At 39.1% G+C, this 13221-nt stretch overlaps 1 protein-coding gene across 2 annotated transcripts in view; it reads right to left on the reverse strand.

Moving 5' to 3' along the window:
• Positions 1–447: 447 nt before the first annotated feature.
• Positions 448–13221, reverse strand: part of znrf2.S (zinc and ring finger 2, E3 ubiquitin protein ligase S homeolog) — an 80073-nt gene continuing 67299 nt past the window's right edge. For both annotated transcript variants that reach the window (XM_041567537.1, XM_018269320.2), the window contains 3 exons: positions 6957–7062; positions 3847–3927; positions 448–1183 (listed from right to left, as the gene is read on the reverse strand). In XM_041567537.1, coding sequence (XP_041423471.1) covers positions 3870–3927; positions 6957–7062 — 164 coding nt within the window. In that variant the 3' untranslated portion in view covers positions 448–1183; positions 3847–3869. The remainder of the gene's footprint in view (positions 1184–3846; positions 3928–6956; positions 7063–13221) is intronic.

Raw genomic sequence — 13221 nt, forward strand, 5'->3', positions numbered from 1 at the left:
CCAGGCTGGTAAAATACCGGCCTGGTGGCAACCCTAGAGGTGGGGAAAAAGAGAGCTGCGTGGCTAAAAAATGTTTTACGTCCTTGTTTTGTGACAAAAAGTCACATGATTTTAAGGATTCAGATTTGGTTCAGCCAGGCACAAGGATTCGGCCGAATCCTGCTGAAAATGGCCGAATCCCGAACAAAATACTGGATTCGGTGCATCCCTACTGGTTACCTCCCATTGTTCTGCTGTTAGGCTGCTGGGGGGGTGGGTGATATCACTCCAACTTGCAGTAAAGAGTGACTGAAGTTTATCAGAGCACAAGTCACATGACTGGGGGCAGCTGGGAAACTGCCAATATGTCTAGCGCCATGTCAGATTTCAAAATTAAATATAAAAAATCTGCTTGCTCTTTTGAGAAACAGATTTCAGTGCAGAATTCTGCTGGACAGGACTATTAACTGATGCGTTTTGAAAAAAACATGTTTCCCATGACAGTATCCCTTTAAGGACAAGCTATGGCAACTAGGTGTGAGTGGCGCTGGCATGGAGGGCAGGCAGATACATTTAGAAAGAATTGTCGTGTATGAGTATGTAGGACATGGGTGGTAAAATCTAACTCCAGCTTATCCGGCAGTTTTCAGGCCTTGGATGCCCCAGGCCGGAGCTCATGAAGTTCCGTGGTACCACACAAGCCTGACATATACTGGTGGCTGGGCCCCCTCTCCCAATGAATGTACCACAACTGGGTGGGTACAGAGACAAAATGAACCGTACTGAATTTGGCATCTAGAAAAACAAGGGATACAATGAAAAGTTCTGCTAGAAAGTACCTCAAATCCCAGGAACTTTTTTTAGTACATGAGAGAGAAAAACAACATCAATTTACAATGTTAAAAAAAAGGACACAGGGTAACTTTGGCCTTCACATAGAAAATGTCCATTAACAGGAATGGAAGGGCTAAAGAGTATGTGCAGCATGTCTATAGAATCTCCGTGTGTGTCTGTATAAGGTTTGGCACACTGATCTCTGAGGCAGTCCTTTAGCATCCGTGGGGCGGAGTCACTGAGGCTGCTGCTCATTGGCCCACGTTCAGAGCCGTCACAAGCGCTGGCGGTGCTTAGACTGATACAATGCTGTCTCTCTGGTACTCACTGTAGTCATTGGCTTTTCCACTCACAGAAGCAGAGAAGGAACCTGCTCAGAGAAATAAAGAAATCACCTTAGTGCTCAGCCAGACAGAAAGGACCTGCTTGGGAACACAGAAGCCTCACTATTATTTATAACACTTTTCAAATTGTTCCACAACTTCAAACTGGGTAAAGATCAGGGCTTTGTTACTGTAGGACACTGGAGTAGCTATAGAGACAGCAGAACCCACAGTTGCAGGAGGGAGCAGACCATGTGACCTTCCCAGACACTCTCCTACCTGAAAGCTTGTAGGTTTCATGAGCCGACAGTGAGACACAAGGTCAGTTGCTGGGAGTGCGGATTGAAGGGTAGTTCTGCCACTGCTTTGTACATTCACTTTTTTGTTCCTGAGCCACTACATTATTACTTTGACCTCATGTTTGGGATCATTGTCCCAAGCTTTGCTGTATTTCCCTGAATTTTAGGGATGCAACAAATCTCAGATTTGGTTTAGGATTTGGCCAGATCCCAGCTTTATTTTAGGCAGGAATCTGCTGTATCTGAGTGACTGGGCAAACCAAATCTGAACCCTTAAAGGAGAACTAAAGCCTAACTAAAGAAGTAGCTAAAATGTTGTACATTATATGTTGGGTTTCTGTACCAGCAAGAGGCAACAACAGCCCTTCAGCAGTAAAGATCTGTGTCTCCAAAGATGCCCCAGTAGCTCCCCAACTACTTTTCTGCTGATTCACTGCACATGCTCTGTGCTACTGTTACTTACTGAGTTTATGGACCGACTCACAATATACAGTACACAATATAAGGCTGATTAGTAATTAATACAGATAATTACTACATGGCAGGACAGAAACCAGTAGGGATGCACCGAATCCAGGATTCGGTTCGGGATTCGGCCTTTTTCAGTAGGATTCGGCCGAATCCTTCTGCCCGGCCGAACCGAATCGGAATCCTAATTTGCATATGCAAATTAGGGACGGGGAGGGAAATTGTGTGACTTTTTGTCACAAAACAAGGAAGTAAAACATGTTTCCCCTTCTCATCTCCAATTTGCATATGCAAATTAGGAATCGGATTTGGTTTGGTATTCGGCCGGATCTTTCGCGAAGGATTCGGGGGTTCAGCCGAATCAAAAATAGTGGATTCGGTGCATCACTAGAAACCAGTGCAACTAATATCAGAATTTAATAATCAGCCCTGTAGCATCAGCTTATATTACAGGCCAACCTCATTTTCTGCTTGATAATTTGTTATGACCCCTAAGCTTAGCTTCTCAACAGCTGCTCAGAGCCCACTGAGCATGTGAGTGTCGCAGACACTTTCCAAGATGGTGACCCCCTGTGACAAGTTTGAAGTCCTGGATCATTGCTGCTATTGAGAAGCTGAAACTTTAGGCGGGTGCAATAAGTTCAGTATATAAAATATGCCATTTTTAGCCACATTCATTTTTAGGGTTTAGTTCTCCTTGAGTATAAGAATGCACAAGTGCCTTTTCTTTTGTCACATGACAACACAAGCTTCTTGCACTTCCCTCTAGTTGCACTAAGCACCATTGTGCCGGTACAGTCTGATCTGATGAACTGCTTGCAAGTGCCATGGGGGAAGCCTGGAGCTACTGCCATCTCAAACATGGTGATATTTGCAGGTTTCCACAGGCTTGTTGGGTGTGTCAATAGCTTAGCAGACTTACAACTAAAAAATAACCAAACACATGCTATTGTTGTTTTAACATCTCACGCCAGAAATAGGGTACTCTGACATTTTGGTCACAGCTTGCATCTGAATGACATAAACACGCACGCGCAATAGTGGCCATTTTCAAGCACTGGATAAAACACTGCACTATGAGAAAAAACATGTATTTGTGTTCCTTAACCTTTCTACTGTGTCTAATTTTCTTCTTGTTAAATACTGTAGTATTTTGGATGAAAAGAGGGACTTTTAGTACAACATCTAGGTTGTAAATTCATGGGACTTAAAGGGGTGGTACACCCGTAAGGTAACTTTTAGTATGTTATAGAATGGCCAATTCTAAGCAACTTTTTTTTATTGGTCTTCATTATTATTATTCTTTATATTTTTATAGTCATTTGCCTTTTTCTTCTGACTCTTTGCAACTTTCAAATGGGTGTCGCTGACCACCTTCTAAAAACCAAATGCTCTGTAATTGTTATTGCTACTTGGTATTCCTTATCTTTCTATTTGCACCCTAGCAACCAGATTGCTTAAAATTATTAACATTATTACTAACATGCATTTATATAGTGCCAGCATATTTTGCAGCGCTGCAAATGCAAATTGAAGAGCTGCTTAAAAAAAATGTTGAAATAACTCAAAACATGTAAATAATAAAAAATGAAAACCAATTGCATATTGTCTCAGAATATCACACTGTACATCATACTAAAAGTTATCTCAAAGGTGAAGCACCCCTTTAAGATGCAAGCCGTCAGTCATCTTATAAATCTTAATGAAGCATAGGGTCTGGACTGGGATTCAGAATAGGCTCTAGCATTTAAAGTACACAAAGGCCCACTAAACAGTGACTTCCTATGGCATCTTACAGCTTTTGCCAGAACCCACAGGTTGCCAGCCCAGGCCTGCATGGGGCCATATTATTTTACACCTGTGAATGAGGTGCCTTGTGCAGGCGAACCTCTCGAACACAAGAAAAATGTTAGGAAAACAAAACAAAACAAAAGTATTGTTACCTATCATCCAGGACCCTAGTAGTCTAGTCAGAAGGATGCTCAGGACAAGATCTGTTTACTTCAAACCATTCATCTATACACCTGAAAAGAAGAGAAAAAATAAAGATCAGGCCACGAAGTAACACAGTAACACACTTCCCATTCCAAGAAAGATGATATAAAATAGCAGGAAAGATGGGATATGTGAGTAAGGGAGGCAGAGGGGATGAAAGTGACTGTAGATCTGTAAGCACAGAGAGAGGTGGAAGAGTAGGTACAATCAAAGTAAGATGCATTTATTGATATAAAGGCAAATACTCCTATTCTGGGTATTGTTTTAGTGTCACTTTAGCCCTTTATCGGGTACACTGGCAGCAAATTTATTTGTCAGGAGTTACAAACATTATGCAGAACAAGAAAGAGTGTGAAGATCTATCATCTGTTTCTCAAGGCTGGATACATACATACATACACATATACATTAAGTAACTGACCTTCCTAGATATGTATTGTTCACCTGTTATTTGAGCACTGCTGGCCAAATGAGAAGAATTGGGAAAGTTGGAATTGCTATTGACCTCACTGCTGGTTCTGACAACCATTAAAGAGCTTGTTCACCTTTGAATGGCCGGGTCTTTTTATAACTTGTGTGGGGGGCATCAATATTGCGAGATCACCAATGGCTTTTTATAACGTAGGGGGGTTACTGTTTTAGCTCTTATGTCTGTTTGGCTTTTTTACTGTGGGGTGGGCGAGATGTGGAGTGGGGCTGGGGGGCGGGGACCAGGGGGCCCAGAAAATGTTGCCGTACAGAGCCTTGTGATTTCTGAATGCGGCTGTGTGTGTGTTTCCACAACAACCAACAGTACTTGCTGTGCCAGCACTTTACACAAGAGGTGTTTCTCAACTAAAACACACTGTAGAAAACTGCTCCATGTGTCATTACCTTCACCCCCAAATTATACATACCAGGCTTAATTGCTGACCAAGAATGTGCTACACAGTAATGAATGAACAATAAGAGGCAAGTTTATCAAGGCCAAGATTTCAAATTTAATATGAGTTTTTTAAAACCCCCATAAATTCGAAATGTCAAAATTTATTAATAAAACCGAATTTTTAATACTCTGGACGAATTTAAATGACCTAAAAACACTTAGAGTTCCCCCCCCCCCGATAAAAAACTCGAATGTCAGGAAGGCTGCAAACATCTCCAAATTGATCCCTTCACCTCTCCCATTGACTTAAACAGTAAGGGCTAAAAGCCTGGCGAGGCATTTTCAGGCGACTGTTGAAAAGCGCATCGCCTCGTGTGGTTAGCACAGGCGTTTTTACATAGGCGCCCATACAAAACTGTCGCCTGCGCCGGTCGCGGCGACTGGCGCGGCGCTTTGTCGCCGCGACCGCAAACGCGTGGCTATCTCCCCGTGTGGAATAGCCCTAATACGACAGGTTTTAGGTGGCGAATAGTCGAATTTGAATTCTTAAAGAGCCAGAGTATGATAAATCTCAAAAAGCAAATTAGATTTTTTCGAAAATTCTAACTTAAATTTTCAATTCAACCCTTGATAAATCTGCCCCTCAACATAGTGTCAATTGTTTCTGATTGCTACAAACAATAGAGATTTCTCAGGAAACACTTTGCTGTTGACTAATACAGTTAGGTCCATAAATATTTGGACAGACAATTTTTTTTCTAATTTTGGTTCTGTACATTACCACAATTAATTTAAATGAAACAACTCAGATGCAGTTGAACTGCAATTTTCAGATTTAATTCAGTGGGTTGAACAAAAAGACTGGCAATGACAGCCTGAAGTCTTGAACTCATGGACATCACCAGATTCTGGGTTTCCTCCTTTTTAATGCTCTGCCAGGCCTTTACTGCAACGGCTTTCAGTTGTTTGTTTGTGGGCCTTTCTGTCCACAGTTTACTCTTCAACAAGTGAAATGCAGCTCAATTGGGTTCAGATCAGGTGACTGACTTGGTCATTCAAGAATATTCAATTTCTTTGCTTTAATAAACTCCTGGGTTGCTTTGACTGTATGTATTGGGTCATTGTCCATCTGTATTATGAAATGCCTCCCAATCAATTTGACTGCATTTAGCTGGATTTGAGCAGACAGTGTCTCTGAACACCTCAGAATTCATTCGGCTGCTTCTGTCCTGTGTCACATCATGGATAAACACTAGTGTCCCAGTGCCACTGGCAGCCATGCACGCCCAAGCCATCACACTGCCTCTCACATGTTTTATAGAGACGTGGTATGCTTTGGATCATGAGCTGTTCCACCCCTTCTCCATACTTTTTTCTTGCCATCATTCTGGTAGAGGTTGATCTTGCTTTCATCTGTCCAAATAATGTTTTTCCAGAACTGTGCTGGCTTTTTTAGATGTTTTTTTAGCAAAGTCCAATCTAGCCTTTCTATTCTTGATGCTTATGAGTGACTTGCACCTTGCAGTGTACCCTCTGTATTTACTTTCATGCAGTCTTCTCTTTATGGTAGACTTGGATATCAATATGCCTACCTCCTGGAGAGTGTTGTTCACTTGTTTGGCTGTTGTGAAGGGGTTTCTCTTCACCATGCAAATGATTCTGCGATCATCCACCACTGTTGTCTTCAGTGGACGTCCAGGCCTCTTTGCGTTGCTGAGTTCACCAGTGCTTTCTTTCTCAGGATGTACCAAACTGTAGATTTTGCCACTCCTAATATTGTAGCAATTTCCTGGATGTTTTTTTTTCTGTTTTTGCAGCTTAAGGAAGGCTTGTTTCACCTGCATGGAGAGTTCCTTTGACTGCATGTTGTCTGTTCACAGCAAAATCTTCCACATACAACACCCCCACCCCTCAAATAAACTCTAGGGTTTTATAGCCCCTGAATTGAAGTGATTGTGTTTAAAAAAAAAAAAAAAAAAAAAAAGGCTTTCGTTCCTCACATTTTTATGCAATCTTTTTGTTCAATCCACTGAATTAAATCTGATAGTCTGCAGTTCAACTGCATCTGAGTCGTTTTATTTAAAAATCATTGTGGTAATGTACAGAACCATTAGAAAAAAAGTTGTCTGTCCAAATATTTATGGGCCTAACTGTATGAAAGTAGAACAGTAGCAAGAGGTAGAGATGACTTACCCTTTATGATATATACATAGACATGGCAGTCTTGCTATCGTGTCCCCTTGCTGCAGTTCTTCCAGGCATATTGCACACTCACCAGCATCTTTAGTGAGGATGTCCTCTGTGAAAAGTCAACAACAGAACTGTTATAATATGTAGTGGATAGAGAGCTGAATTAGAGAATAGCTTACACACACACACACACACACACATTCTTCATTCTGTCTAAACAAATATATCCCAATTAAAGTTTGTTTTGTGCCACAACCAGAGATTACAGTTCTCTCATTTTAATACTGAATGAGAAAAGCTTTTTCTCCCTATAGAAACACTATGTTTGCCTTTATAATATTTGAGGACAGCAAGGGAATGTTCCTTTGGCCACACCCTTTAATTTCAAAATATTCAAAATATTCATATTCAAAGGTGTAACCACACATATTTGCTGTCTTATTCAAAATGATTCCTATACTTTGTGCCTATTATCCCAGACAAGTAAGCGACTGCAGGCTGGGCAAACTACCCAAACAGGGCTGTAATACACTGCAATAGGTTTTAGGGATGATACAGACAAGAAAAGCTAGTCAGTACAGATTAAAGAAACAGTAACACCAAAACATTAAAGTGTTTTTAAGTAATGAAAATATCATGTAGTGTTTCCCTGCACTGGTAAAATGCATCTGTTTGCTTCACAAACACTACTATAGTTCATATAAACAAGCTGCTGTGTAGCAATGGCTGAAATTGAATAAAGGCTATATAGCACAGGATAAATAGTGGATAACAGATAACACCATTATGCTCTACAGAGCTTATCTGTTATTTGCTGTGTAACCTGAGCCTTTTCGCCTTCGAATGGCTGCCCCCATTGCTACACAGCAACTTATTTATATAAACAATAGTAGTGTTTCTGCAGAAAACACAGCAGTTTTACCAGTGCAGGGCAACACTACTTATATTTTTATTACTTTAAAACACATATTTTTTGATGTTACTGTTCCTTTAAGTCTGCATATAAACACAAAAAGCAGGTAACCCAGGTAACCCTGGCCCGTCCATCACTAGAGATCGACCTGCTGCACCCGCTGGACCTGGCATCCCCAAGTATGGCACCCGTTATCCAGAATGCTTGGGATCTGGCGTTTTCCGGATAACAGATCTTTCCATAATTTGGATCTTCATACCTTAAGTCTACTAGAAAATCATGTAAACATTAAGTAAACCCAATAAGCTGGTTTTGCCTCCAATAAGGATTCATTATATTTGTTTGGATCAAGTACAAGGCACAGTTTTATTATTACAGAGAAAAAGGAAATCATTTTTTAAAACAACACTACGAGAAACCCACAGTTCATACCTTACTTGTGATCCTAACCACTTAAATGAGTTCTTTATATTACTTTGATAACAATGGTACATTGGTGCAGTGGCACACAAAAAGATTTCAGGCATTTTGCCATTCTCCTTGAGAATCTCCTTAAAAAGTCCTACAAGATAGCAGTAGGACTGGTACCAGGCCAAACAGGCACCCTTACTTTAGATTTGCATTCTCACAATGTAAGAAAACATTTTTTACTTTTTAAGGAGCATTACTGAACCATGTGACTTGCCCACAAGGTACCATCTGATTGGTCAGGGCACGTGTACAGAGCCTTTAGCAAGGTGATCAAGTGCAGACAGAACACCAACCATGCTCAGGATCAAGACAGAGATACAAGATCCTTCTTCGGTCTCATCCAATTCAACTGACTAGGAGTCCTTGCAGCCTTCCCATCTTCTGCTCCCTAAAAACTCTGGAGGTACAACCTGAAGAGCAGACTCAATGGAGCTTATTATGAATGTGCCAGTTTATTACGGGATATTATACATACAACAGCATATCTTGTGATGCCCATGTTTGATGAAAATCACTTTATCATTGAGGGAGTGCAAATGGCAAATCATCCAGTAGGTGGCAGTGTAATGATAAGAAATGGTTGCAGAGAAGCTTAGCTCACGATTGGTTTACTCTTTCGCTTTTACAGGAAAGAAGGAATCTACATAGCAATAAAGGGGAGGTTAGAAACAATATAAAAAAGCAGTCTTGGAGCTTGACGTGTACTTTAAAATAATATGAAGCAACTGTTATAGGATCCCTCATCCTGAAACCCATGAATTACTAGAAGCTTGCCTCCTATTTTACATAAATAATTTAAAAAAAATTAAAAAAATAATTTAAAAAAATGATTTAATTATTTGTATGAATAAATATTGCAGGCAAAATAATCCTATTGGATTGTATTTTTAAATTAATTTCTGACTCAAAGAATGGTGATCCAAATTAAGGCATAACAGATCCTATACCTGTACTACAATAATGGCACAAGCTGTCTAAGGGCAGTGGCTGACTGGGAAATTTGTCTTTTCCACATTAGTAATTTCCAAATTATTATTTTTTTTACCCAATCCATGTACAGGTATAGGATCTGTTATCCAGAAAGCTCAGAATTAAGGGAAGGCCATTGCCCACAGTAATCAAATAATTTAACAATTTTTTTAATTATTTCCTTTTTCTCTGTAATAATCTGTGTTATCAGTAGCTTGTACAGGTATGGGATCCGATACCCACCGGAAACCCATTATCCAGAAAGTTCCAAATTACGGAAAGGATGTCTTCCATAGACTCCATTTTATCCAAATAATCCACATTTTTAAAAATGATTTTTCTCTAATCCTTATTGGAAGCAAAATCAGCCTATTGGATTTATTTAATGTTTACATGATTTTCTAGTAGACTTAAGGTATGAAGATCCAAATTATGGAAAGAACCGTTATCTGGAAAACCCCTGGTCCCAAGCATTCTGCATAACAGGTCCCATATCTATAGATACCTAGAGAAGTTGTCAGGTTGATAAAAGACTGTAAGACATAAGGGGATGTTCATTGTTGCTGTTTATGGGATCAGAGAAGGATGTTGTATCTATGATGCAGGAGATTTGATCTAATTATAATTGCAGTTTTTTGATACTGTGCCAGTACACAAGGTAACCTTGTCTAGTGACTTCCATATTTAAAAATATAGGGGGAAAATGGTCCATGGTATATGCTCTAATGATCTAATTGTGACTTTCCCTGCTTATTTTCTATGAATTCCTTAATGGTTTTTATTGGTAATTATTTTAGCATTTAGTTAGGGATTTCTCTTACTCTGCTGGCCTGTTTGACAATTTATAGTCAACGTAACTCTGCAGAGGGAGATATATTAGTACTCCCAGAAACAATTGTGGCTCAAATCATACAAAAGTGCAGCAATAACATTGTGATTGTGTCTTTTACTTCAATCTCAAAAATAAAAACAGTTACAATCTCACTACCTATGAAATTGAATGGACACTGTATCTTCAACATTCAAGCCAGTTGAAAATCAAGATTGAGAATTTTTTTTTTACAGAGATTTTGTGGTTGCTTGAAAACTAATGGAAAATTTCAAGACTTTTTTTCTCCACGATTTGTCACTGCAACTTAATGCTCAAAATTGCATATTAAAAAAAACATATAGCAGGGAAAGTCACATTTATCCACAACTAGCTGCCCGCGCAATTCCCATTTAAAGCAAAATTTAAAGCAATAATTTAATTTTCTTTATGCAGCAATTGGTTGTTCTGCACAGAAGCTGCTATACTGCTACGTTCAGTGACTAATAATGAACCTCAAAATCAAAAAGTGCCTGCATTTGACTAGTTATCTATCATGAAAAACAAACTTCAAAGAATACGGTCATGATTTTTATGGTGTAGTTTTTTTTTTTAAACTATTCAATATAAAATTTATTCATGAACCAGCAAATGTATTTTTTATAGTAATATTGGTGTATAGTGTAGGCAGCCATCTCAGGTCATTTTGCCTGGTCATGTGCTTTCGGAAAGAGCCAGCACTTTAGGATGGAACTGCTTTCTGGCAGGCTGTTGTTTCTCCTACTCAATGTAACAATGTGTCTAAATGGGACCTGGATTTTACTATTGAGTGCTGTTCTTAGATCTACCAGGGAGCTGTTATCTTGTTTTAGGGAACTGTTATCTGGTTACCTTCCCATTATTCTGTTGTTATGTGGATGATATCACTCAAACTTGCAGTACAGCAGTAAGAAGTGACTGACGTTTATCAGAGCACAAGTCACATGACTGGGGACAGCTGGGAAACTGACAATATGTCTAGCCCCTTGTCAAATTTCAAAATGAAAACACAAAAAAATCAGATTTCAGTGCAGAATTCTGCTGGAACAACACTATTAACTGATGTGTTTTGGAAAAAAAAACATGTTTACCTGTGACAGAATCCCTTTAAGAAACCTGCCGCAAGCAATCTATGTGTGGCATTAAGTATTAGCAAAATACCACCTTGTATTAAAAATATAAGTACTTGGGAGCAAAGCAAAAAATCAGTGTGCCTTTCAGTTAATAGAGGGAGTGGAAGTCAGTGGAATCACTATGTAAGGTAGAGAAAACACCCAGGGGCACATTTATCAAAGGTCGAATTTCGAAGTTAAAAACTTCAAAATTCGACCATCGAATTGGCCAAATTCGATCGTCGAACATTTGTTTTTGAATTTTTTTGGCCGTTTTCGGTCGAAGTAAAATCGTTCAATAGATCAAACGATTTTCACAAAAAAAACAAAAAACTTCGACTTTTTAAAACTTAGCCAAATTTTGGCTATAGGTTCTAGGAGGTCCCCATAGGCTAACATAGCAATTCGGCAGGTTTAAGGTGGCGAAGTCGAAGTTTTTTTAAAGAGACAGTACTTATATTTTCAAATGGTCGAATATTCAAAGTATTTTCAATTCGAATCAAAGTCAAATTTGGCCTATTCGATGGTCAAAGTACCCAAAAATTACTTCGAAATTCAACGTTTTTGAATTCGAAAATTCACTTTGAATTCACTTCGACCCTTAGTAAATGTGCTCCCCAGTGTCCCACTACCTTAAGGTTATAATAATCATTAAAGGGTATCCTGCCATCAATATGGATTTCCCAGTGCAATACTGTCCTTATAGAAGGGGAAAAACGTATCACCATAGAGCAGCATGGAAAAAAAGTTTTGCTGTGTTTCTGCGCTTCCTGAATAATAGCCATGATTTATTTATACAGCAACAAAAATCTTTACAATCAGTGTATAACAAACAGGGGGCCTAAAAACAAACAGTAGAATTGGAAGGCCCAGGGGAACAATCAATAAATGAGGTTGATGCTATTATTCTTTATGATGTGTTGACCTCTGGGGATCAATAGGCTTCATTAACCCAGTGCTGGCACTGGAAATCACAATTGGAGGATCACCCTTGCACAGCAAGAAATACAGAAAATGTGTCCTCTCTCACGGAATTAGACAGTTCTGTGCTGCAAGAGTGTGAGAGGGTTTTTTTTGTATGTGTGCTCCTCCATTACTAGTGATACCACATTCCTGACACAACCTCAGCAGAAAACAAATTTAAAACATAACATTTTTACATACTATAAGGCCTGTAATTATCATTCATTTACTGGATTTAACAGATCATAAAACATAAAAACAGCAATGAGGCACGTGCATAAGTCTATGTACCCTGTCAACTACTGACTTGTCACTTGCAACAACCCCTTAGGCAGAAATGACAAACCTTAAACTGCCTAACAGTCCTTATTCTTGCTTATATATTATATATTTTTCTCTCCATGCACAATGTCACTAGTTCAGAAATATTCTTAGGTCATCCGCCTGCACTGCATGTTTTAAGATCTAACACATTTTCAATAGTATTCAAGGTAGAACTGCACTGGATATTCCCAAAACCCAACCTCTTTTCAGCTCAAAGTAAAAGTAACATCAAAAAAATGAGTGTTTTTATAGGATGAATATATAATGTACTTTTGGTTCTGCACTGGTAAAACTGGTGTGTTTGCTTCAGAAACACTACTATAGTTTATATAAACAAGATGCTGTGTAGCCATGGGGGCAGCCATTCAAGCACAGGATACACAGTAGATAACAGATAAGTTCTTAAGAATCCCATTGTATACAGAGCTTATCCGTTATCTGCTGTGTATCCTGTGCCCTTTCTCCTTTTTTAGCCTTGAATGGCTGCCCCCATGGCTACACAGCAGCTCGTTTATATAAACTATAGTAGTGTTTCTGAAGCAAACACACCAGTTTTACCAGTGCACCACAAAAGTACATTGTATTTTCATTACTTGAAAACACTATTTTTTTGGTGTTACTGTTCCTTTAAGTTTCTTCATTGAGGGTCAATGGCATTTAGAATTTGAT

The sequence above is a fragment of the Xenopus laevis genome, chromosome 6S (assembly GCF_017654675.1).
Source record: "Xenopus laevis strain J_2021 chromosome 6S, Xenopus_laevis_v10.1, whole genome shotgun sequence".
Classification (NCBI taxonomy): domain Eukaryota; kingdom Metazoa; phylum Chordata; class Amphibia; order Anura; family Pipidae; genus Xenopus; species Xenopus laevis.